This window comes from Pterocles gutturalis, unplaced genomic scaffold (assembly GCF_000699245.1).
Source record: "Pterocles gutturalis isolate BGI_N339 unplaced genomic scaffold, ASM69924v1 scaffold18509, whole genome shotgun sequence".
Lineage (NCBI taxonomy): Eukaryota > Metazoa > Chordata > Aves > Pterocliformes > Pteroclidae > Pterocles > Pterocles gutturalis.
Genome location: NW_010131059.1, coordinates 23,992 through 50,552, shown reverse-complemented (window position 1 = coordinate 50,552; position 26,561 = coordinate 23,992). Strand labels below are relative to the sequence as shown.

The 26,561-nt window shown below is 41.7% G+C and overlaps 1 protein-coding gene across 1 annotated transcript; it reads left to right on the top strand.

The window, feature by feature from the left end:
- Nucleotides 1-970: 970 nt before the first annotated feature.
- TTLL5 (tubulin tyrosine ligase-like family, member 5) lies at nucleotides 971-25,185 on the top strand. The gene is made up of 4 exons (XM_010080468.1): nucleotides 971-1,161; nucleotides 8,315-8,535; nucleotides 15,682-15,767; nucleotides 24,619-25,185. Exons 1-4 carry the CDS (start codon nucleotides 1,021-1,023, stop codon nucleotides 24,657-24,659), a joined length of 489 nt encoding a protein of 162 aa, XP_010078770.1. The 5' UTR covers nucleotides 971-1,020; the 3' UTR covers nucleotides 24,660-25,185.
- The last annotated feature ends 1,376 nt before the right edge of the window (nucleotides 25,186-26,561 follow it).

The window sequence follows — 26,561 nt, the reverse complement described above, 5'->3', positions numbered from 1 at the left end:
AGTGGCTGAGAGAAACATGACAGAGATCAACAGAAACTTAGGAAGCTCAGGCATTGAGGCTTGAAGGTTTTATTAGCCAGAGTGTTCAGTGGGTCATATGGCATCCTGTCTTGTAAGCACAGGATGTGTGTGTTGCTGGGCCATTGTAGCCTCTTCAGGACACCTTGTGGTCCTGTCAGTCTGCCACCTGCTCTCTGCAAAGCCCCTCGGCCTTGTGTAGAAGTGTGTTGGTGCTGCCTTCTCATCGAGGATTGCAAACTTCAAAGCAAGCCAGTGAGCTCCTGTTGGTACTTATCATGTTGCAGGCCACAGCTGAACTCCCACTGGGTAAGCCTGGGTTTTAAGAGCTCCTGCCTCTTTGCAGGAGGCCTTTTCTCCTCTGGGAAAGGCTTGCATTACTCTGATGATGAAAGAAATAAGCCTATCTTCAGTCCCCTCAGGTCTTTTGGATTGTAACTGTATGGAGTCAATACGTACCCTAGTTGCAACCTCACCCTAACAGTCCTTTATCCTCTCTGTGGATATTGTACTGCATGTCTGTCTTCTGTTCCACTCTCATTGCAGCATGTGTGTACGTGGTGTAAGCCTTGTGTTAGTGTATTAACAAAATATCCACAAATCCAAATAAATAGTTATCTCATTAGTGATGGGAATCCTTAGCTCTTTTCCTGCTGCAACTCTGCCTTTCTTCAATGCTAATCAGTTACAGACATTCTCCAGTTTTGAGTTTTTTTCTTTTCCTTTGTCCTCCTTAAGCATGGTGTTACAGCTACTAAAATAGTCACAGCCTGGAATTCAAGAAACTCCTTAGCAAGATGCAGTTGACAAATGGTACCTCTAACGGGTGTTGTGCTTGCTGGAGCCACTTCATACAAATTCATACTTGCCTAAGTATTAAGGGAGTTTTAGGAAGGAGCAGTGCCTTGCAAGCAGGAGTCCTCATATGCAGAGTGGTGAAAACGTGATGGCTCTTCTTTTCTCAGGGCTCCAGAGAATCATCATTTTGCCTGGGAAGGAGAGATGGAGAACAGTGTCTACAACAAGGTGACACGGAGTCCACTGGCACGTCCCAACTATCAGCTCCATTTTACTGTGCAGCAACTTCAGCAGCAGAAACGTCAGTCACGACAGCTGTTGGAGCAAAGCCAAGCCCGGCACCAGGTACCTAAGAAAAAATCCTGCCTGGGATGTAGCAGTGCTGAGTTTTAGATGTGCAGAACCAACCCAAAGCCAGTATATATAACACAGCTTATGTGAAAGAAGTAGCTCTTCAAGTGGGTTGCAAAAACCCCAATATTACCTGCAGTGATTTTGATAGCATTTTGATGCTGTAGTTCCCAATGGCTTCTTCCACTGCATTGGCAATCTACTCCATTTAGCTACTGATATGCTGCTGCTTGCTTTTCTGCAGCAGTTCAGGACATCCCCTTACAGTGTCTCAGACAGCCTTAGAACTGTCTATACTCTCCACAGTTCTTTGTCACTTAATCTCATCACTGATAATATGTTCCTGCCTTGACTTGAGCTCTTGTTGAGTAGTGCTTCAAGCTGGGTCACTGTTGTATTTCAGTGTTTCTAAGCATAGGGTCTTGAATTGTCTTGGCAACCATGTCCCCTGTGGCAAACAGACCACATGAAGGATACATCTTGACTAAATTCTCCTCCTCCTGGATGGCTTCTATTACAATGCAGTTATCAAAAGAGCAGTATGTTGTTAAGGGGACTTAAAAATTATGTAGGAGAATGTTCATTCTTTTGAAGAAATGTATCAATTTCTATTAAGAGCCTTCAGTGTGTAGGAGGCGTGGTCACTGACCCTGATGCCACATGCAAGTTTTCTCTGCAACCCTGAAAATCTTCTCCACAGCTCCTACACATTTTGTTATTACTATATTTAAGATCTCCTTTCACTGCTTTGCATGGAACTGTCTGGCAGATACATGACTCCTTTGTTACAACTGCAAGAAGAATTGATGTTCTAGATGACACTTTGATGCCAATGGAACAGCATTTCCATCCTGCCTGGGTAATATTTCAAGGTTACAATGAGTTCATTGATGCACTTGTTACCTTTCTTTGTTATTATGGAGAGAGAGGTTGGCCCTTTCTTCTGAGTGATGTCCAAAAGGCTTCCCTGCTAAAGGGAAGGAAGTCTTTGGGTGAATAAACCTTCACTCAAAAGAGATTTGTCTCCATTAGGAAGGAACTAGTTGCTGTGCAGTCTGGCAGGACTGGACTCCAACAAAACCACAAACAGAGCTAACATGCAGAGGTCTGAACACCCACTCTCCCTCCTGTGAAGTAGAAGAGTCACTAGTCAGGGTCCCTGAGAATAGGTTGTAGGCAAATTGCCCTCATCCTCTTCTGGCAGCATCTTGAAGAGAGGCCCTTCTGCCTTTGCTCCTTCCACTCCTCCTTTCAAGGCCCTCACTTAGCCATGCCGTTTCTATCCCCAAATTCCCTCAACTACATTCGTCTTGCTCCCCCTCTGAGCAGGAGGTCTTCCTTTCATCTCTATCCAAGGGGCTCTGGGTGGGCAGCTGTGGCTGCTTATGAGCTCAGGAAAGGGCTGTAAGCTGGCTTGTGCTTTTGAGGAGGCTGGAGCTGGCCATGGGGCCTGGCTGAGCCCTCTTCTAATTACTGACATTGAGCCGATGTTATTCTTGGCCTGGGGCAGAGCCATTACTCAGGAGTTTCTGTTAAAGTGATTCTTTGTTAAACCTCCTCTCACCCCCACAGCATCCCCCTCCTTTCTCTTCTTCCCTGCTCCTGAGCCAAGCAGTTTGGAGTTGCAGTTTTGAGGCCATTGCCATGCTACAGGGCTCAGGCTGCACTGAAGTTGCCATTAATGAAGAAAGGTATTTGCTGAACATGGGGGCTTTTGGACCGTCTGTAGTGACGTGTAGTTTTAGCTTAATAAAATTGTCTCTTGGACACTTCCTCTCCCATTAGACCTTGTATGGAGCCAGCCAGACCTCCCCTTCCACTCACAGTTGCACCGATCCTCTGATGCCTCTCCCAGTCACTGCACTACCCTCATCTTCTGCCTGTATATACCAGTTTGATATGCTGGTGATGAGATGAATGCGTTGGAAAGCATGGAAGTTCCTGCTCAAGTATTTGTGTAATAGGAATACCCCCATCTGCCATGCAGTGGATGTATCTTATCCTGAAGGCGTATTGCATTCTTCTTTGTGGCAGCACCCACTCTTGGTTGAGCACTTTCAAGACACTTAAGAATGTATTTAACATGCACTTAACAATGCATTTAACAAATTGCAGAGTAGCAAATACTGTGTAGGTGGAGGAAGAGGATTAAACAACGATTTCCACTCATTGTATGTGGAAGTTAGTTCTACAGTGTAGTATCGTGGAAATAAAGTACCAGAATAGGTACTTCGTTCCCTGGACAAAAAGAAAAACATCAAACTGACTGGATGAGAATCTAACAAACAAAATGGATGCAGTGACAGAGCCCAGAAACAGAGACAATACAGAGCCTAAGAGAAGAGAAAAAAATAGAAAGGGGCAGAGTTTGAAAGTGGAGACAAGCTTAAATCTGACATCAACAAAATCAAGGAAAAATAATTACAAAATCAAACCAAAAGACAAGAAAAACAGGCTTATAGCAGCATTTTTAATGTTCAAAGGAGACTTCATGTGACACGTTATGATGTAGATGTTAGTGTCACTGCTGCAGTTGGCAAGGCAGTTAATATACCATCATTGTTTATTCTCTAATTGTTTCCTGTACTGGAAAGATGCCATTAGCTGTTAGAGAGGTTCCTCCTTCTCTGTGTGGCTATGTTCTGTCTGCTTAGCCTAGCATCTACTGGGTTTAGAACTTTATGCCAAACATTTCACATGGGGAAAAAAGCTAAATTAAAACAAGAAAAGTACAGTCATATAGTGGAATGATCCCCATCAGTCCTGCTTCTATCAAAAAAGCTTATGTTAAATGACATAAATCATGTTAATGAGTTGTGTGCTCAGTTATGATCACATTTTCAATCAGAAGTTTAAGTAGATTTTATACTATAAAATATTGGTCTAAGTTAATCTTAAATAATTCTCTTAGTCATTTAAAAATGGTATGTTCTCTGAAATATTTCTCATTTTATGAAGTTTAGCAAAATTTTTCTTTCGATGTATGTGACACTCTCCTGAATTCCTTGCAGTTTATTTAGATCTGACTGGGAATGTTGAGTATTCAGAATAATATTCCTGGTATTCCTAGAACTACATTATTCCTGCCTGAGGACACAAGGCCTCTTTGAATGCAGCCTTAAACATTATTAAACTGTTTTCTAAACTATTATGTATTGGACTGCTGTCAGATTTGCAGTCTCTCTTCCCCTTCAGTCTCTTGTTCAGTCTTGTTTTGCAGCTTTCTCCCTCAGATTGTTTTCCCACTAAATGTGCTAACTGCCATTTTTCCTACTTGAGTCTTGTGATACTGATGAGTCAAAGTCTCAGTCTAACTAAAGCAGAACAACTGTTCTGAAAGCAGTAGTGTGCTGATTTATACCAGCTGAAATTTTGTCCCCATGTTTCTGCTCCTGTCACTATTATTAGAATTATGGTAACACCCAGATGTATTAAGTATCTTTCCAATACAATGATATGGCCCAATCCTTGCCCCAGAGAGCTCCCACTACCAAAAGAGAGACAAAGGAGAAGACACCAAGTCAAATTATTTTAGTATATTTTAGTCTTGCTCTGAAGAATTTAGCAAGGAAGACATGCTTCAAGACAGTTTGTGCATACAGTGAATTTACTGTTCTTTAAATTTTTTTATGATGCCAAGGTGCTCCTCTTAGTGCAGATTAACACTATGGCAGTTAATAGTACATTTTGAGCCTCTTCTTTATCTCCACTTTGTGCATTTTTCAACTCAACTGATTTTTGCATCCAAACTGATTTAACTGAATACATTAATACATGTCCAGAAGAATCTCCACTAAACAATTTCTATGACTCTAAAGGTCTTCCAAGCCTTTTAATTCTCTGTATTTTTGCAATATCATCTGAAATGTAGTTGCTTTTCTGAAATTGATGCATTTTATTTTGTTGGATTTGCTTTTTCCTCTTTTTTTAAATTAAATCCTCATCGTTGTTTATTGCTTATAAACATCTCTGTTTCCAGCACTAGTGATTTGGAACTAGCTGCACAGATCTTTATGCAATACATGCAAGTGTACATCTGTCTGTCAGTTCTCATACACTGCTGAGTCTCTCATCGTTTTCAGACTTGCTGATCCATTTTAAACTGAATGACTATGGGGTAGAAATCGCAAAGCTATGTTTCATATAAATTTCATTAAAATAAAGAGTTATATATCTGTAAAGCATTCCCGTTAAGGCAAAGGCTGCAGCATGAGGCCACTCATAATTAGACAGCAGAAAATCAGCACAAGAATGCCCCAAACCCAAGAAGGGAGGCATAATTTGGGGTATGCTTTATATTAGATACCATAAGAGTCAGCCCAAGACAGATTCACAGGAAATAAGCTTCATTACCTCCTCTGGTCACAGAATGAACATGTTTTTGCTTGCAACATTTGTTCCATTACTGTGCTAGGGATGGGTGTTAGATACAGGGGTGGTAAGTGCCAGGAACATTCTTTCTGTTTTTGAAGATCATTAATATATCTGCTTTTCTTCAAAGTACTACAGTACCTCCCTGCTTTTAATCATGAGCAGCCCAAGCTCAGCTGCTACTCGCTAATACTCTTTGGATTTGCATTGTCCTTACTGACAAGCTGTACACGTTGAGATTTTCTAATTAAGAACTACTATTTTTGTACAGATAAAACTTTGTGTATGGTGTTCATGTGTAGATGTGGAAGCAAGGAGAGATGTGATTTAATGAGACGAATATGGGACTGGAAGTCAGGATCTTCTCTGAGCTCTCAACCTAGATTTTCATATTGCTTTGGTCTGTAGCATAGGGAAAAATCACTTTCTCTGTCAACGCTAACATTCTTCATGTGCAAGACAGGGTTAATGCTCTCCTACCTCCCCAGAGAATTATGCAAGAGAATTAACTCATTAATGGTTTACATTATTTTTTACTAAAAAGTCTCATAGTGTTCTAAGTTTTTTTCAGATTTGTAGCCCTAAGAACTTGCCAGGGAAGCAAATGTCTCCTCAAAATAAAGTTAAATCTGCCAGCCTGGGAAAGTGTGGTTCAAAGCTTTTTTACTTGCAGCAGTAATAGTTGTAGGGTGCTACCTGCTTCAGGACTGCCTCTGTGCGGGTTTGTCTAGGCTTCTTGTCTAGGGTTTGTCTCCCTAGACCCTGAGCCTTCAGAATCCTGAGTGATGAGGTCTGTCTCCTGCTTTTTGGATGTGCTGAAATCTCTTCCTAACCCTTCCTTTGTGTGGTCAGGCTCTCCTCTCCCCAGCTGCCCTCTTTATTTGCACAGTAGCTTCTCCTGGTTTCCTGTCCTGTCCCCATGGAGTTCACAGCAGGGCAGTATGCTTTGTAGCTGAATCCAGAAGCCATGGTCCGTGTCAGCTTCCAGTCTCCCCATCCTTTCCTGGAAAGCAGACAGAATCTCAGCACAGCGTGGAGACAAAGGCAGTTTTGGAAGTCCGTTACCCCTAAGAAAAACATCCATGACCTTTCTTTGGGTGGGTCTCAGCTCAGCTTTTGCTGATCAGACTGTTAGAGCATCCATGCTTGCTGTTTCTTCAGGGTCATGGACCTCCTTGCCAATCCATGTTAACACAGGGAAGGGGTTAAGACTGTGTGCTTTGTGGGCTACAGGATCTTAGTGATTTTAATAACAAGAAAAAGAACTTCTAGGAAATATGCATAATATGAAACGGAGCACAGTGAAATGTCACCCCTGAATAAGAAAGGGGTGCAGTGACTTGAGGGTGTCCATCCCAACCCAGTGATATGTCAGATTCTAAGATGCAAGAGACTAAACCAAGTTCCATTTTAGTTTGTTTTGCTGGGGGGAGGTGGGGTGTGACTGCTATTTTCTAGACTTCTGCACTTGTACCAGCTACTTACTAAAAATCTGAAAGCTGCAATGAAGGTTGAGCTTTAGGGAAGGGAGAGGTTAAGAAGGATTGGGAGCTCCAGGGCATCTTGTCAGTGAACTCTAGTTAGGAAACAAGCCTATTCTGGCTCCCGCACTTCCTTTTCTTCCCAGAGCTCTGCCTGTCAGAAATGCCTTCCCACACACCACTGGCCTGCCATTTGCCAGAGAATTGCGGGGGAGAGGGGCTTTTCCTGTTGTGTGCTGAGACTCAGCCAGCCCTCAGACTGTGGTTTTCTCTGGAGCCTGGAGCCCACTCGCTGTGGCTTTGTGTTTTTCACCAGAGAGGAAACCAAGGACAAATGCAGTGAAGGGCACTGCTCCCAGGGTCATGCTGAGGTGACTGGCAAGTGCTCAGCCATTCCCCTCCTCTCCTATCACTGACCTCTAGCTGCCAAACTACATGGTTACGGTATTGCCTCTTTGCCCTGGGAATCTGACTGACTTCGAGGAAAGACAAGGCAGAACTCCCACCAGGTTGCTCCTTTCTGAAAAGAGTTGAGCAGTTTGCAGAGCTCCCATAGGGAACCATTCCCCACTCCGTGCTTTGCTGGTCCACTGCTCAGTTCTCCAGTATCTCATAACATGCAGATTATTTTGTTCCCTTGTGACAAATTTCCAACATACTTACTCTCCCACCTGCTATAGGAATAGAAATATTTTCTGTTCCGTGGTATTACTGGGGATTTTCTTTTTGTCAGCTGCTGACCTAAAGGCCCTTTTCCAGAGAAGGTAACTCTAGAGCCCTCTGTTAGTTCAAGCACCTACAGGGTTAGACTCAAGAACTGGCATTGTAACATACTCCCCACAACCTTTTCTTTTTCCTAGAACTGTGTTTCAGTCCCACCTCCCACACAAAGAATAATTTAGCAAGATAAGTGCAGAAAGTCAGTCAAAGCAATAAAGGCTTTACTTCTTTGTGGATGGGAGCCCACTGCAAGGCTAGATTGAGGATAGGACCTCTTGTTTTTTAATCCAGAATAGTATCACTCTGTGGCAGTGATGAGCTTGTCTGCCTTCCTAGAAGCTAGTCCCAGCTTCCAAGGGTATAAAATTCATCTCTAAAAACTCCTTTGCTGACTTGGCCACTTAACTCTTCTTTTTATGTGTGGGACTGTCCCTGAAGCCCTGGGGTTGCCTTCACCAGGCAGATATCCCTCCTAAAAATGTCACCTATCTCCATCAGCCTTCTCAGAAATATTCAGAGAGGTAATCACCAATTACTATGGTATTTTTGTTGTTTTGTTTTTGTTTTTTTACCAGGCTCTCTTTGCCAACTACTTACAATCCAGCACCAGCCATATATCTATGCCAGCTGGGTCTGATGCCCACAAGACATCAAATGCCACTTCTAGTATCCAGAAGGCAGCCGGTTTGCACAAAGTGATGCCATTCCAGAGTATGCCTTCTCAGCTGGTTCCAAAGCCTCCAGCAAACAACAGGCAGGCAGTGGTCAGAAAGGCTGCAGCCCAGAGGATTTCCAAGTAAGTTTTATCTCTTCCCATCCACAACAGGGAGTTGGAACTGGTTCCCCCAAAAAGAAATATCGGAAAATAACCTGTCTTCATGTGACTCTGACATAGATCTTTTTGGCTATGCTGTCCAAGATAAATCTCAGAATAACCTGGCTGTGTGTGCTGAAATAGATGTGTACTATGTTACAGTTTCATGTTTCACAATGGTAAGGTAGGTAAGACTGTATTATACAAACATAAGGACACAGGAACTGCCATATCAAATCAGAGAAGTATCTGATCCAGGGTGGGATTCAGTTACCTAAATACAGGTTGCTAGTGACATTTTAGATGCCCAGAGCTATTCCACCTGACCTCCAGCTGCTGCTGCAGATGAGCACAAGTCTTCTGTAGGTCTTGTGTTGTACAAATATGACAGTCCCATGCAAATGTCTCAGATAACTTGAGAGTACCAAGTACGGTGCTAGACTTGTATGCTTAGGCACTTGACATACTCCCTCTGTGTTTAATCTTTGATGGGGGCTAGAATCTGCTGGGTCAGAAGAGGCTACCAAAAAAAACCCCAACCCCAATATCCTTAACAAGCTAATGTGCCCTTGAGCCAAGTTTCTCCATACATTTAACACACAGTGATTGACTTTTACATTCAAGCAAAAGTGTTTATTTAAAGTGTTTATATTGTACCTCATGTAACAAGAGCTTTGCTCATTATCTGTAGAAATTATTCTTTTTAACTTTTACTAAGCTTTTAGTTATATAGTGCTTGCCATTCTAACACAGATGGATTTGGCTTAAATTATCTTTAAAAACAAATTTTAAAATTCACCATGAAATGTTGCTTACTGATTTTTAAGTCTCCTTCTTTTCCATTTCTTGGTGCATATTCTTTTTTGTGCATTATGAGAGAATGTGAGCAAGACTTCTGGGTTTTCTTCTTTACCTTTCTTGGTAGCTTCCTCAGCTCTCTGTTTATCTCCTCTTAAATGTCAGAACTGCTTTAGACTAAACCTTCACCAGGTTTTTCCTCGTATATCCTCGGGCTTGTTTATTCCCTGAATAATGAAGGGCAAAAATTGCATTCGTAACTTCCTGCCTTATACTTCCTCTACAGCCCGAAGTGTTGTAAAGCTTTCAGAGCAGGTTCCTGTGAGAATTCCTGATTCTGTGTTCCCTTCCTATTTAAAGAGAGAACTTTTGCTAAAAGATTACTGATGAAAGGTGTTATGAAGATGCTAAGGCACTGTCAGTGTGAGTGGATCAAAACTGGAACTGCAAGGCATATTTAAGGGGCTTGGACAGAACTGCTTTGGGGAAGCTTGTGTATTTCCTGCCTGTACTCTTGCTATCTTAAGAGATAGCACACTGATTTAATCCCCCAAAACCATTTAAACAGAAAACAAGATGTTAGTAAATTCTGTCAACTCAGCACATCCAGATGTGAGCATCAGGTCTGGCAGGTATATGCTGGTGGGTTTGCTATCTGATTTCTTTTATGTTGGGTAGCTCATGTTAGTACAGGTGACAGGCGGTGTCAGTGCTTTTCTCTGCTGGGCAGCAGGGATGTGTATTTGAAGATGCCGGTGTGCTGTGCTCACTTCTTGGCAGAGGAAATGTTTATCCTTGTGAGATGGAATTGCAGCTCCTTGGACAGACTTTACTTTGCTGCATTTTTGTGGTTTCTGCTCTGTGACAGGCAGGAGTGTGGGAAAAGCGGAAAAAGTTCAGCACCAAAAATGCACAGAAGGGGGAAAAAAAGCAAAAGATTCCTTCAGAATTTCAGAAGACTAATCCAAGTATTGAAGGCTGCAAGGAGCCGCTCCGGAAATACTTTCCAAGTTGCCTTTCAGTCTCCAGCACGAGGCTCCAAACCCATTCTTGCCATTCATGGGATCTTGCAGTAACATTTTTTCACTTACATGGAAAACAGCAGTGCCCAAATATATTTCCAGCATACTGAGAGCTGATCGTTTAAAAACTGCCATGTCTTAGACTAATTCAATCCATTCATTGTTGTCAAGAAAAGACCAGAGATGCATTGAGACACAGAGAAGCCTCCGTGTCAAGGAATATAGATTAGAGAAGAAAAAGATGTCTTGCACTTGTTCTTTACAGTCCCTGGTTATTCTGTACAAAGTACCCTCAGACACTGTGTGTAGTCTGCTTTCAAAAAACTCTAGTGGCAGAAACTCCACCATGTGCTATAGAAGATTATTTAAGAATTTAGACAACCTTATTATCAGAAGCTTCTCCTGATGTACAATCTGAATTTTTCCTTTGTTTCATCTTGTTGCACCTTGTTCCTCCTTCCTGAACCAGCCTAAGCATCTTCCCTTGCAAATACTTTCTGTCTTTTGAATATCCTTCTGCTTCCTGGAGTTCCCTAGTTGCTTAGACTTGTTGAGGTTTTGTTAGCCTCAGATAGTAGTTCCACCTGCCAAGTCCTTAATTGTCTTGAATTTACTGTATTTTCTTCAGTTTGTCAGTGCTTGCATTGTGGCACCCAGAATTGTACTTTTCTAGTGTGGGACTACCACATCCTTAGGTTATGACATGGCAAATATCCCTCTCCATAACATCTAATCTAATTTTGGCTTTTTGGCTGCTTTATTTCTCTGTCAGGTCATTTTTTATTTGCTGCCCGCTCTCACCCCCTAATACTTGTTGGCTGTTCTCCTGACCTCTTTCCTCAAAGAAGATCTCAGTGCTATATATTATTTCCACAAGACTTTCTGCAATTAATCCCATTCTCTGGTTAAAGCTCTCGCATCTCTTTTTTAAATATATTTTGGTAAGACAGACCTTATTTCTCTGTCTGCTCTTGCACCGCCTGGCTTTTGTTTAACACCTTAATAAAGATCATCTTTTAAAAGTTGTCTGTAGAATTTCCCCAGAGACTGGGCCATGAAGACAAACTGAAATCAACTTTGTCTCTTTGACCTATCTCTTCTATGCATGCGTTATCAATTCTCTCCCACCTAGCACAGATGGCTTCCAGAAGAGGAGGAAAAGAATAAGAAGCAGACAACTCAACTACAAAGAGAATGAGATGCTAAAGATGAACATTACTAACTCAAAAACTATCTAATAACTTGGACAGTTCCCTGGTTAAAACATAAAGGAAAAAAGTAATGGAACAGCCAGACAATTCAGTCTTGTCTTTTCAGTTCTTGGCCTCTCTTGTTTTCTCAGTCTTTCAACTTGTAAAAGGTGGTAGGTTGACTTTATAATGGGTTCTGCCCAAAGCAGACTCCTTGCTTAAGCTAACAGAGTGGAAAACTGGGGCCCATATTAAGGTGTGGAAAAAGACTAACTGGGAGAAATGGTTTAATATGTAGCTCTATGCTGAAACGTAACCCCATAAAACGGTCTCAAGGGGCTCCATAGTTTTGGTTAAATGTGCTCGTATCACAAATATAGAAAGATAGGTTTTGAACCTCCAGCACAACAAGCTCTTCTTTCTTTCCAAGAGTCAGACTGGGTCCTTTCCACTGCTCATATCGCCACTATTATTGGCAGGTCTGTGAACCATGAAGAGACCTGATGATAGCTGAGAGCAACATTTTGAGAACAGAGATCACAAATATATTATTCGTAAACCATGGAAAGCAGCAGATGTCCCTGGAAGCAGCGTTTGGTGTATTGAATCTTCACGTTACAGATGACAGCATGCAAAGGAGAAAAATATATTAGCTCAACTGTCAGAACCCAGAGTGAATTGGTACAGATGGTAGACAGAAAATCTTTCTACTTTTAGGAATGACTAAGTCACAATAAATACAAATTTCTGTGCTATCATTCCTTTAGTAACTTTTCAGAAACCTGCTCTCTAACTATGCCAGCATCAAGTACAGGAAAGCCTTGAACAGCCTGTGAACAAAATTATCAGTCAAAGAAAAAAATCTCAAAAATTCAGCTGTCAATGTTAGACCACTGTATATAAAGAGAGGAAATGCCAGGTAGAGAAAAGGAGCATATAGTTCAAGATGTTCTCAAGAAGAGAAGATCACTGAGTTTACCAGCAGTAGACTGGAACATCACAAACTATTGGGGATGTTGATCAACATGGCATAATTTCTTGTACTGAACTGCTCTGTAGATGTCATTCCCAACAACTCTATTCTGGAAGCCTTTTGAAACAAATATTCCCTTCAAGTCCCAACACCACAGCACAAAATCTTTCTACCTTGTTCTTCTTTTGTATATTCGCTTTGCATGGTGCCCACCAGAAAAAAACAAAGTTCTGCTCTGTTGTAACTAGTACAGAAATAGGGTAGAGGTGATGCATTTTCCCATGATTCAGGAAATTTGTCCCACAGCCGGGTGGAGCCCTGACTGCAATTGGATACAGCAGTAGCCAGCTGTTCTAGGACAGGCTGTCCAAGCCTGCCAAATGTGCCAAAAGTAGAATAATGGCCACAGAGTGAGCCTTGTAAAACATTATGGTTCTGGTTTGTAACCTGTCTTGCCCATTTATGTTGATTCATAGGCACATGTGAAGTGTCTTAAGTGAGCCTGGTACACCCCATGTACAAACGGAGTGCCCACTGAAAAGAGGAGAGGCAGCAGGAGAGCAAGCATCTAACTGTTACTGGAACCCTTTCACTTTTTTGCTACTGCTGTACTGCAGCACTCTTGGTTTTTTAGCTCCTGAGCATCTGGGTTAATCAGGCTGCCTGACCCTTAGACATTTTTGGCAGCAAAAGCACTGCATCTGAGAGACTTGCCTTGATTTAACACCCTGACACAGCTGGGCTTGCTAGGCCTGTAGCTCTTAGCCCTTGGCTAGCCTCAGATCATACACGCAGATACACATGCCGAGAGACCCTGTCCAAGAGCAACAAAGAGGAACAAGCCTCACTGGCTCTGGGTCTTCACATCTGTTGCTGTCCTCTTGTCAAACCTGGGCTTTTTGTGATGTGAATTATTAGCGTCAGTTTTGTTCCCCCCAGATCACTACTAGATATGTTCATAGTATCCCAGGAATAGGTTGTTAAAGGTGTTCAAAATTTAGTCAAGAATGTATTTCTTTGTCACCTGTGGAACAAGAGCATCTTTCAAATTTGCAGTCCAAATCTGGACAGTTTAGGGCTTGTTCACCGCCTAAATGAAGGAACTCAGTGTCAGTTTCAAGGAGGGTTTATCTGTATAAAAGACAGAAAAGGGCAATGACAGATATTTAAGTGGAGGGGACAGTAGGGACAGTGTTTTTGTTAGTATTGAAGAAGAAATGGAGAACATAACAATGGTTTGCATTGGAGAAGTGTAAGCAAAAACAACACAGACATTAAAAGCAGAAAACTGAGAAATGCAGTAGGGTTTCAGCCAACCCAAGGAGGAAGAAAGTGGAAAGGGATTAACTGAGTTTAAGCAGTGAATATATTCTGGCACTGGAGCTTTCATCAGCACCGCAGAGAGAATTTGAGGAGTGAGCTTAGTCTGGTGGGAGATCAATGACCCAGAAGCAGATCTGAGAATGAGCTGTGTGGAGGTGACAGCTGAAACTGCAAGAATCAAAGTACACTGTGGGTAGGCAGAAATGAAGAGCAAGTCTGTAGAGAGAAAAAGATTCTCTAAACATAAACCACGCTTTAAGGTAGAAGTGTGACTGTTCCCTGTTTTGTTTCTTTTTGTTGTTGTTGTACTTGCCGTTCCTGATGACATTTTTCAATCACTAGTCTTGCATTCTATCTACAGAAGGGTGAGCTGAATTTGGTTGTCAGTTGTGCTGCATTAACGAAGTGGACAAGCTAATTATGAGCATGGAATCTCTGTATAAGAAAGATAAAGATCCATCTGGATTCTCAGCTCTCAGGGGGACCATGCCATATCAGCAGAAAAAAAGACCATAAGTACATATCCAAAATTCTCTCCAAGGACCATAAACATAGAAACAGGCACCTCATTTGATAATAACATTTCAAATTACAGCTGACTGAAGTAAGGGGTTGTGTTTTGCAAATGTCGTATCTGCATCCCTCCCCCTTCCTGTATGGACTCACATTTATTTCACTAAAATCCAACTGAGGTAAAATACAGGAGTCTCTCACTGGCCTTTTAGCTGCCAGGAGCACCTGGATTGCTGGCAACTTGCTGACTTTGAAATGTGAAAGCAAAAGGTTTCAGACAAAACTATAGAAACTGCACACGTGTGCATGGGTCTGTTAGTCATCAGGGCATCACACGGGGATTGGAGATTACAGTGGTCTTCTGGAGTGCACCCCACAGTAACCGTGTAACACTGCAGAGCGGAATGAGTGAAGGAGAAGGACTGTGGCAGAGACACAGGAGTGTACATGCAAAAGTCTGGAGTGATCAGAACAGAGTGTGGGCAGGAAGGAAGAAAGGCAAGGAGGGATAAGGGAGTAGAGGACAAACCAGGTATAAATGGATCAGTTGTATAGACTTTAAGGACAGAACAGATCATTGCAGCTGTATAGCTTGACCTTGCTTCATGAGTAGACCCATTTTTTTATGTTAGGAAAGCATGGTCTCAGTTTGGTAATGAATCTTTATAACAGTTAAAGGAAGTGCTATTGTACTCCATGGCGTATAGCTTTGCTGTAACTCAAATGCTAAGATAAATGCAGAAGGATTTGCATAAATTAGCTGCTTGAGGACTGGCACTCAACTACTGGCGATTAAATGCATCCTGTGGGTCTCAGTTTCCAAGACAAGTGAGAAATCTTGACTAAATGAGCTGTCTCTGCTGAGACAAGATGTAAGGACTTAACTTTTGAGTATGGCATGTTTTTGCCAGCATGTGCATTTCTGTTCTAAGGTTGGTTAATCATTTTACTTCAAATCACTGTAATAAGGTGACAGCATTACTAGTTTAGTTGTGCTTTGGTGGTCCAATACTATTTACCATCTCCTTTATCGTCCAGAATCAACTTCCAAAACACATGGGACAGTTAAGGGTTTTAGGCACATCAAAGTCTTGCTGGTGGCTTGAGTGTTCATCTGTCTTGTTCTGCATTTTTGGAGTCAGTTGCTGTCACTGCCTTTTTTCATGCCATATTCAGGCACAGCTTCATAGCTACAATCCCAGTGAGATTATGTAAACTAGGAGAGTTCTCAGTTTTTTTATTTGATACTTTTTTTCTTCCTTTGTATGTCTTTTCTTATTCTGTCTAATTTGATGCTTTTACCTTTTAGGGTGACCTCCACTGAAAGGCAACTGAACAGATTCCAGAACAGCCTTCACAGTGCTACATCCTGTGAGCCAGGGACAAATTCCACAGGTGAGTGCCAGTGCTGAAGACCAGGAAAGTGGGGGTGGGCATGCTGGGATGCTTTCATCTTTCTCAAGAACTGGCAGGGAAAAAACTGTTTCAGCAAGAAGAAGAAACACAGCTGCCTACCCTGCATGTAGTGGTTCCTAGGTAACAGTCTGGGTTCAGCTGTGTATGGAATTTATTCCTCCTGGGATTAAAGAGACTAAACAGAAGGGAGCAAAGGCTGAGTTTCATAGAGTTGGAAGAGGAAGATCCCTAAAAATGTGTCTGGGAAAAAAAACTTGGCTAAAATGGCTCCTCTTTGCTTTAGGCTTTGGCTCAAAGATGCTCTGTTGTTTAAGCTTGGCCTGTAATAAAGGGCCAAGACATTCTTTACATTTTTCTTCAGTCTTGCAGAAAAGCCCCTTCGTTCAGAAAGACATAGTTGAGACTTCTAAATCAGCTGCATAGTGAAGCCAGTCAGTAGAGGTGAAAGTTCCCAAAGGAAAATCATTGAGCCTTATAGAATCAAATCTTCATCATTCCCAAGGGATGAATTAATTCAAAGAGGTTTATCTGCTGTTAAGGTCTCAGTAAATGAGGACCCAATCCAGTTTTCATTGATGCCGACCTGTGAGCAGGTGGAGTGTAGTCTTGATGACCCCTTCCTACCTATGGCCCACAGTAATTTGTTATGGTGCTGTAATGGAATATATCAACAAATTATGGTCTAGAATGCTTTAAAAAAATGTTGTTTCTGACCTTTTGTTTTCCTGTGAAAACCCTGAAAACATGACTTGAGTATCATTAATGCAGTGAGCTCTGTTTTCACAGGCTGAAAGAACAGTTTGCATAGGGGTGAACTACCCAATTAATCTCTTGGATATTTAGCTCTGAAACTTTCAGATGACATTTCCATTATTAATGTCAGTGATTTTATTGCTGATCCTCTAGCACAAACATTCAGCTAATGCACTTATCATACAGTTCCAAACTGCCTCCCACACTATACCACCTGCCAAAACCTCCAGTTATCCTACCAGAAATTTTATAGGGTGAATAGCCATAGTTAATAAAAAAGACTCAACTCACATTCCAATGTGCTGTATAGGAACTGAATATAATGGGATTATCAAAATAAATAAAATTATGTCAACACTGTAGTGTATGTATAATTGAGGCAAATATTCTGGTCTACTGTATAGTTGAGGTTTTAGTACAGTATAAAGGAAGGTTATACATAAATTTACAAGTAAATGTATATTGACCAAACTGATTTGCTGAGTGGACTTACATGACGGTGTTTGTGTGCTGAATTCTGTCTTCTTTTTCACAGTTTTAAGGGCACTCTCACAGTTGCCACCCTGTAATTTTAACCTCTGCAAGAGATTCTCTCCATCTCTTCGGGGTACTGTTCTTGTTATGTGTGTCTATGATAACTGCAGGTAGCATTTTTCTATCCTTCCCTGTTTCTGTGAGTATTTATGCAGAGCATTCATGGGGATTGTTGACAATATTAATGATGGAAGGCAACAGCCAGACCTGCAGGAAGAATATAGGCTAGATAACAACTACAAAGTTCAGGGTAGTCACCCTCTGCAGGAATACTTGTAATCCAGTGAGAACTGAGAACTTCAGCTCATGTTTCCTTCTGTAAGACTAAGCTAGCTGCACTATACTGAATTTATCCTCTCTGAAGCTGAAAAAAAGGGTTCAGCCTGACATTTAGCTAAGAGTGTGAGGACTTAGATAGAACCCCAGTGTGGCTAGGGGTAGGCTAGCAGAACCATGGTGGGTTGGTTGCTCAAAGCTTCCTTGTTGCTAGAAGAGGTGTATAGCTCCAAGAACAGTGCTTAATATTGCAGTGGTTGAACTAACTAGAGAAAAATGTTTGTTCTTGGAAACTGGGGAACGATATTTTCTTCAGCTTTGCACCAAGCCACTGGTATGCGTCAGAGGCTGCTGTGCCCAGTCTGTGTGTCTCAGAAACTACTCTGGTCCTTCCTGCAGGAACAGCTGTTTTTCTTCTTCACTCTCTCCATTGATTGCTTACACTAGGGCCCCAATTTCCCTCATCGGCAGCTTATTTGGGGTTACTGTTTCACATGTATTTAGTATCCTATATACCAACTAGAGGGGTTGGAGACAAAAGTCATAAAGCAGATTACAGAATAAACTGCAAGCGGTTAAGGACAGAAGATTGTGAAAAGTTGCAGAGATAAAATAGAAACTGGACAGAACCTCTGTAGAAACACACAACTGTTCAAAAACATCTGAGAAGCTTGGATAGGGCTTCTCCTCTGAGGATAGCTATGGGGCTCTCCAGAGAAGCAGCATAAAAGTGTCACAAATCATTCAACCAAAAGTAAGGATGACACTTAAAAGAAGAGAGAGTCAGGCAGTATGGAAACTTTTAACCAAATTGTCCAGGAAACAGTTCACTGGTGGTTAGTACTGCAATGGAAGGAGAATACCAGTTATAGATACTGTTGTGCAGTGGGCTCAAGCTCTTGAGGACAGATCCCTTGACATGAAATAAAAGGGAGAATAGAAGTCAGCATTTCTGCAAAGCAGCTCAGGATTCTGAAACAGGCCACCACTATGATAGAAGTGTGGCAGCCTTTCATCCCTGTGGCCTCATCCTCATTTCATGGAAAGGCAGAAACTGTGTGTGAGCTGGGTGCCACTGGAGTAATGAGAAAGTAATGAGTATCTACAGACAGGAAGCTAAATGTGCAAGCTATCGTGTGGGGTTTATTTGTAGTGTCTGAACAGGTAGTTTCCTATCAAAGTTCCTGAAAGTTTAACAGGATTTATTCTATTAAGCAAATACTTAGAAACTGCCTTTAGGGAACATTGAAAATGCTTCTGACCAGATTTTTCACTGAAATTGAACAACCAGATGCTCATGGGTTGTCAGTCATTCTGAAAATAAAGGCATTATCACATTGGGGTTTTTTTATTCTGTGTTACTTTGAGGGTCCCTCAGCATTACACTGATTGTTTCCTGTTTCAAGGAATTTAGCAATTCAATTAGTATTACTGGAATAGGGTCATTGTGAACTGAGAAATCAGTTCTCTTTTCCAAGTCTTTTGCAAGTATGGTGGGTTGTTCAGTTCCAGGTTTTCTTTATGAGGCTGTGTTTGATATGGCGGGATCTGCAAGAGTCTGGAGACAGGAACAACCTAGAAGTATGGTTAACCCCTCAGTGCAGTTGTGGAGTGGGTGCGCAAGGTGATTAGCCCAGCTGATTTAATTTGATTTGGCTTGATCTGTAGAGGTGACAACTATGAGTGATATTCTGAGTTTGACAGCAATGAAGCCTGCTAATTCTTGGTAAGTCTCGGTCTCTACCTAGTCTGGTTTAAAGCATGAGTGCAAAACGAATTTATTTTTATTCTAATTCTCTTGAGAATACTTAATACAGAAGGTGCATGTCAAAACTCAGTCTGAAGCTAGGGAGGAAACTTCTTGAGCTAACTGGTACAGATTTGATTTTATTCCGTGTGATTCCCAGGTCTGTGTCTGAGCTTAGTTGTAGAATGATGCACAGTTGTCTGTTGACTTTGGATTTTGACCTGGCCTCCATAGCTGCATGAGTGCCAGGTCCTGAAGGTATGCAACTCTTCGAAATAAAGTGTATCATCATCCGTAAGGGCTTGAAACTGCATCCTGAACTGCCAAGTGACTAGTTGAAGAATATGGGAATTAATAAACTGATTTGGATTTAATCCATGCAGAAGGCAAGCTGCTATTCTTAGTTTTCTAGTGATTTGCTTTTTAGCTTACAGTGGAGAGCAATGTCTGATGACCATCCAAATAAGATGAATGTGCAAGCAGTGTGGTCCAGTATAGAGCAATGAATGGAGCCTGCTTGCAAACTAGTGATAGTAAGGAGCACTTCTGCACTTAACTCTTCTCTGCATCTAGAATGCTCCAGATTTTTTTCATTTTACAGGAAATCTACAGGTAGACTGTGTATTTCTGAAGTTTTTTATATCCAAGATTATTGCATGGTCCTTCATGGTCATGTGTGTCTTGTTATTGGAGAGCTGAAATTAGAGTTATCATTGGAGGTGCTAAGCTGTGACTAGCTGTTGTCTGGTCACTGTTTGAATTAACACTATTCCTGAAATGTAGCCTCTTTTACGTAAGCTTAAGGAAAGAAGAGATTCTTTTAGCACATATGCAGAAGTACAAGCTTCAAAATTGTCCTGCACCAGCAAAAGAAAAAAAAAAGGCAAGTAAACACACCAGGCATTTAAACAAGACACATGCAGTCACTTTGTATTGTTTGACAGATCTAAACAAAGAAAACGCCTGGGATTTGGAGATGGTTTTATCAGCCAGTGTCTTCCAACTCTCTTGGAGCATAAAGGGTGGGGATGGGATATGTACTGCTGCTAGTGTGCATGGCCCGTGTCAGGCTCCCAGCCATTTGCTACAGTAGGGTGGAATTCCCAGCTGCCCAGCCTTGTCCAGGCTTCCTCAGCTTCTTCCGTGCTCCCCTGCATCCTCAGAAGGCAGTAGATTGTTGAACACCAATGTATTTATTTTTATGTTGTTACCACATTCCCAAGAGGAACCTTGGCTATGATTTCAGCTGGTCTTACCACACTGTCCAAATCCTTCATCAGGAGCAGCTGGGCAAAGAAATCACTCAGGTTTCTGCACAGTACATTGCTGGTACGCCTCATCCCTCCCCCTAATCCTGTTAATTCCAGTCTTCATTTGCCACCCTCCTGGTTCTCTCTTGTTGCTGTGACTGACTGCACAAGTGGTCTTGAGTTTGAAAGGTGACCTTCAAATGGGCACCTTGAGTAACCTCTACCTCAGGCTACTTTGGCTACTCAGGCACAAGATATCTTGCAACACAAAAGAGCAACTTTTGATGTCACCTCATTACTTATCCTTATCCAGGAATGGAGTAACAATGAAGTCTTCCACAGAAATCCTTCCAGAGCCACTGGTCTGGATGAGAAGCTCTCAGTGGATCACTGAAAGGGAACAGCAGTGTGATATCCAGCACCTTGCATGAAACTTTTACAGTGCAGCCTCTCGCCCTGCATACAGCCTTTGTCAGCAGCAATAGTGACATTCTGTCAGCATCTCTCTCTGTGGTGCCATCTTCGTGCAGAGAAAGGGTTTTATCATATTTTGGAAAGCAGTGGAGCTTGAGGTGAATCCTACTATTGTGCCTCCTTTTGTGAAGGCAAAGAATCAGTTACGATGGAGGATCTCTAGTTTCACATTTGTTCTTAGAATTATTTTCCTAAAGCTGTTGTTCTTTCATGCATCACAAAAACATCCTGGATCTTCTCTCTCTCCCCTGCTGACTCCCACAGTTTCATAAAGAGGGCAAACATGAAGGGGGAAAAGATAATTTCTCTCTCTGCCTTAGTTGTTGCATCTGTCCCAGGTCTGATAATGACAGACAAGCCTGTAGTACCAGATGGACCAGAATGGAAAGGAGAAAAGTAAAGAAAGACCTTCTCCTTACCCCACTTCTTGGTACTCTTTGAAGGAGCAGGAAACCATTACCTTATGACTAACAATGAGCAAATATTGATATCTCCAACTAATACCTTTAAAATAGATACAAATTATCAACAGAGCATGACTATGTTTGAGTTTATCCAGTTATCAGAAAACAGTAAGTTTCATTAAATCCCTGCCAAAAGCAGCATTCCAGGGTCTTCTCAGATGACGTTAAGAAAATAATGTCCAATTCAGCCATCACCTCTCAGCTAGAGCTGGGCGTCAGCATTCACTTCTAATGATCAGAAATGACATCTATTCCTTAGCTTCTGAGAGCAGCCTGCCTCTCACACCTTTAGTCAACCTTTTGCCTTTCTTCTATGAAAGGAAGGAGCTTTTTCCTGTTGCTACTGGTCTCATGCCACTGAAAGGACATTTCAAGTCTCAGGACCACTGGGAAAGCAGGAGAAAACGGAAAGGGCAGTCTCTACAAATTGTCTTCCCTGTTTAAGAACTAGAATGCAGCTTGAATTTTAGGAGCATTTGCTTCTGACAGACTCAAAGAAAACTCCAAAGCAGCATAAGTAATGACTTCAGGCAGCTGGCATTTTTGCCTGACTGAAGGCTGAGCATTGCTTGTTCTCAGTAGTTAGGTGATGGCAAACTGCCTGTGTTTCCTTGCTGTGTTGGAAATGTCATTCAAGATCAGGTGTGCAAAGACTCGGGAGAGGTTATATAATATCTTGGCTACTTCTGCCTCACATCTGGCCCTTTGGCATTAAGCTATCTATAGAGAGGATGACTTTGTCCATCCAAATTGGATTTTGTTTTAATCTGGCATTATTTTATTGAAACTAAAAATAGAAGCCAAAATGTGTGTGAATAGGGTAAAAGGAGTGTCTGAAGTTATGAAACGAAATGTGAGGAAGAGCCAGAGAAGAGAGAACCACAACAAACTAGGGAGTAGGGAGATGAATAAGAGAAATCAGAATGAAGACTCTCAAGTACAGAAAAGCATTAGCAGTCAGGGTGAGGAGCCCACCCAGTGTCTTCTCTGTCACATGGAGAGTAGGAAGACTCGTGCTGGCTTCCACTGCTGTTTCTCCACTTGCTAATGAGGCTGCTCACTGGTCTTTTCATCCAGGGAGACTTCACTCAAATACAGTTGTGTGTACTGTTTGTGTGTATTTCCACCCCCCTCCTTGTCCCCTGCCCCCAAGTAAATTTTCATGACTTGGAGCTGCTGCTTTCCCTTGCCTGCCCAGTCCAGCAAGCCAACTTGAAATTGTGCCCAAAAGATGGGGGAGGGAAGGCTGGCCTTTTGTTGTCAGCTGTCCTGGCTTGCTAGTGTCAGTCACCCATGGATATAAATAAACCTCATCTATTTATTGCCTTTCTTAGTTGCACTATATATTATCAAGAGAATGCTGGGCATCGCTCTAGGATTAGAAATTCCCTCTGCTCTGGGATAAAAAATCTGAATTTCTAGGATTATCAGAGCTTTTCAGGGAGAAAGGAAGTTCCTGTTTTCAACACTAGATTCAGGAGGCTTTGACATGCTTCTCAGTTCTGCCACAGACTTGCTGTGGGTATGATGAAACAGACCAAACTAGCTCTAAAAAATGTTAGCATGGGTCCCTGGCCCAGTACTGTCATCTAGACTAGTGCTCTGCTCTGTCTCATTCCTGCAGCTTGGAAGCAGAGTAGATTAGGTGCTGGTGTCTGACCAAGGCTGTGTACATCTGTGCTGGGAAACTCTATATGGCACTGAATTTTAGTGTGCAGATATCCTGTAAATTACTTTACACAACTCCTGTGATTTCCTTGTGTCTCAAAAATCATATACATAGAATGGAGGTAATCCTTTTCTACCCCCTGTGTAACTGTTCTAAGTACAAAAGTGTTAAAGTTTTGGAGGTGCAGTCATGGATGACATAATAGTATGTAAACATGTGGACAGACACAGGCAGATACTAGCAGGCAGAGAATAAAGGAGATTCGTTCTGTTTTATGTGATGATTCACTGCAATGACTCTTATCACTAGGGAGGATCAACCCTCAATGTTGGCTGCTGTCAGGAATGAGGTTTTTTTCTGTCCCCCCCTACTCAACCAGAACCTCAACCTACACAACCAGAAGGAGATGGAACGCTCACCAGTAGCTTTGAAATTATAAAACTTCATGAATTATATACATTAATATTTGTGAAATGATTGAATTGGCCATGAGCTGCACTCATGGTAGGAACCTAGTAGACACAGGGATGCCTCTCTGTGTTGAGTACTCAAGGGAGCAATACAAGAGGAACTCATACAAAGTGATGTCAATTCAGATGTGAGAAAAGGCAAGCTGTACTGTGCATTTCTGTAGGAAAAGGAAGGCTCAAAAGTCTCTTCAAAACAGGAAGATGAGGTTGAAGTTGGCTGCCTCTCTCACGTGCTTTTGTTTCCTTAATTTCAGAATATTGCCAAGGGATAGGTTTCTGGACTGGTATCCTATCTTAATAGACGTGGTTGACAATTTGGTTCCTAATTCAGGTTCCAAACTTTCTCTGCAGTGACATAGCTGGCAGTCTTGCTTTCTAAGTATCTTTCCAGATCCTCTTTGCTGTGTGATGTTTGGCTCTATGCTGGGCTTTCAAGGAGAGCGTATTTTTTAAAATATAGCAATATTTTTATTAAACAGCTCTCAACAAATGTCACTGACATTTAGGAGCAAGCTGATGTGCTAAATACACGGGACAAGCTTTACCTACTAGATTAGCTGTAAAATGCAAGCTGTCCAAAATAAACTTGGTACATTTCTAAGTGTTTTGGATTTTTCTTTTTAAAGGACTGTCTAAGGATTTTTAAGTAAAATAAGTAAAGATTACATTGACTTTTTCCCATAACATGCCTAAGTAGGAAAATGTCACAGTATGTAGAATTAAAATCTATCTCTATAAGGAGTTTGCCTTATGCCCATTTCATTTCTTTTAAAGATCGACCTTTTCATACCCCCATCTCTCTTGCATCAAGGTCCTCAGCATCTTTTAGAGTGAGGAAGTAGACTCCCAGGCAAGTGAATGAGTAAAAGACACAAAGAGAAAAAGCATACTGATATGGGAGTAAGGCTTTAGAGCTACTGGAGGAACATGTGAAGAGTCAGATGAGTCAAAGAGTGAAGAAGGTTTTCTGGGGCTTGCGAGGAATACCAAGAGTACTTTTTCACACAGTAGCTTATTAAGTTAGGTTTTGTCATACTGATCTGTGATCTCATCTGTTACTACAGAGAGAGGTTGTGTGACAGCAAGATCCAGATTACTGGTGATGGCTGAGATTTGCAGAGCAGTGCAGGAGTTTTTCCCACAAAACAGTCCCCCATGATTGCTCAAAATCTTTGGTTTGTATTTTTTTCTAGCTTCTGCTCCCAGAGAAGGACTAACATGGAACACCAGGTGAGGAATCTAGCATGTTGCTTCAAGTATGGGGCAAAGGAAAAAACAGCAGCGATTTCATATCACCACACTCCTGTAACATCCAGGAAAGAGCGAAGAGGAGGCCCTGGTGAGAGGATAGCCCACTGAGGAGAATACCTGAACATCTGTGAAAGCTGGTGATACACCTGCAAGCTGAGGTGAATGACTGCCTCTGAGAGCTTCTGCTGCTGAGTCTTGGGGTCCCCTCCTCCCACCTCTTTCTGATCACTAACAGTGATATCTTTCTGTAAGACAGAGGTCCTCCAGCTGTCTGTATTGTTCTTCCTAAGGTCCAAGTTTGAACCTAAAGTCTCATTTGTTCAGACATTTCAGTCTGTCGTAGTCTGGTAACAGCCAAGATTCTCTGCTGTCATCACATGGCAACCATCAGCAGAGAAAAATATTAGAACATATGACTGGAGACATCCGTGTTGGTTGCCATCTTCAATTTTGGCACAGAGACATAGAAATGATTGGTTTGAATAAAGTCATTTAATTTGTTTGTTTTGGTTATAATTTCAATTATTGATTCACACCCCAAAATATTTGCTTTCGTTATACTGGACAGGATTTTAAATCTGTCTTTATGTTTTACTGTTGGATGCTTATGTTCTGTGTGGCTTATTTTTGTGTTTTCATTTCTGTTTGTTTAGGCTTTATAAACTTTTTAGACTGGCTGATGTTTTCAGACCCAAGCTTGAACCCTAAGACCCAGGTGGCTCCTCTCACTTGCAATAGTGGCTTGGTGAAGCACTCCAGTTAAAATTTGCCTAATGCTGTGAAAATTAATTTGCTTGTGTTAGAAAACAACATCAGCAGCTGGAAAATGTATTGGAGAGAAGATACACCCATCCTTAAAGTTAAGAGGAAGCAGCTTCAGCTCTGGCTCTCTGTTGGTGCCAGGTTAAAGGAAAACTGAGTATTTTGCAACTTCTGCCTTGTCAAACATCAAGTGGTACAATTTCAATTCTCAAAGGGTACAAAATCTTCTGTTGTTTGTATTTGAGCCCTCAGAGATTGGATTCTAACAGCCTGTTTGATCTGTTTTCTTATTCCACAGCTCCCCTGTCATTTCAAACTGGTATAGTCAGTGTTAAGAGATCATTCTCATGTGTTGGAAAGTAGATAATGACCAACACAAATGGCTGACAGAAAAAACAGTGTCAGAGGGGAAAAGTGTTTTCTCTTGAAATTATTGTGTTCATGTTCATTCTTGGATTGTGCATATTTTCTGTCATTCAACACCAGATAAATTGTGAGAAAATGAAATAATTATGTTCATACTCCATTAGTTTCACTATTGCTTGCTCCAGGCATGAATTCATAGGACAGAACATGAATTTTTCTGTTCCACTTACACATATGACAGACATTGAATACTTCATTTGTCCAAAATGCAGTTCTCTGATGTAGCTGTTCCCTTTCTTACTTCATTGGCTTATCTTTCATTTCCTAGACAGTCATGATTCTGTTCCCTTTCTTTGCATTTTTCATCTGTGTTCTTCAAGAGTCTCCACAGTATTTGTCTGCTGCCTATGCTGCCATCGCATGTCATCGGTGACCAAGAGATTGGTAAAATCTTGTGAAGTTACCTTCATAACATTTCCCTTCTGTCTGTCATCATTGAATTCCACCCATGGATCTCTGAGAGAGATGTTTCTACTGGTGCACCAAGTTGTTGGCCCATGATTAGTGAAAATTTAGTTGCAGAAGTTGTTACTTCAGCACATCCTCAGCAGCTGTGGGCTTCAAGACCTCGGGTCTGTCTTCTCATAGCCCACTCTCCTACATGTGGTATTGGCTATAGCCTCCAGCTCTGTTCCAGAACTGTTGGAGGGGCTATTTCCTTATAAGATTTAGGTTTGGCAAATAATGGATTCCATTC

Coding starts and splice junctions, on each gene's coding strand:
- TTLL5 (XM_010080468.1), top strand. CDS start 1,021: ATGGAGAACAGTGTCTACAACAAGGTGACACGGAGTCCACTGGCACGT. Junction 1,162..8,314: donor AAAGCCAAGCCCGGCACCAG/GTACCTAAGAAA, acceptor TTTTTTTACCAG/GCTCTCTTTGCCAACTACTT. Junction 8,536..15,681: donor GCAGCCCAGAGGATTTCCAA/GTAAGTTTTATC, acceptor TTTACCTTTTAG/GGTGACCTCCACTGAAAGGC.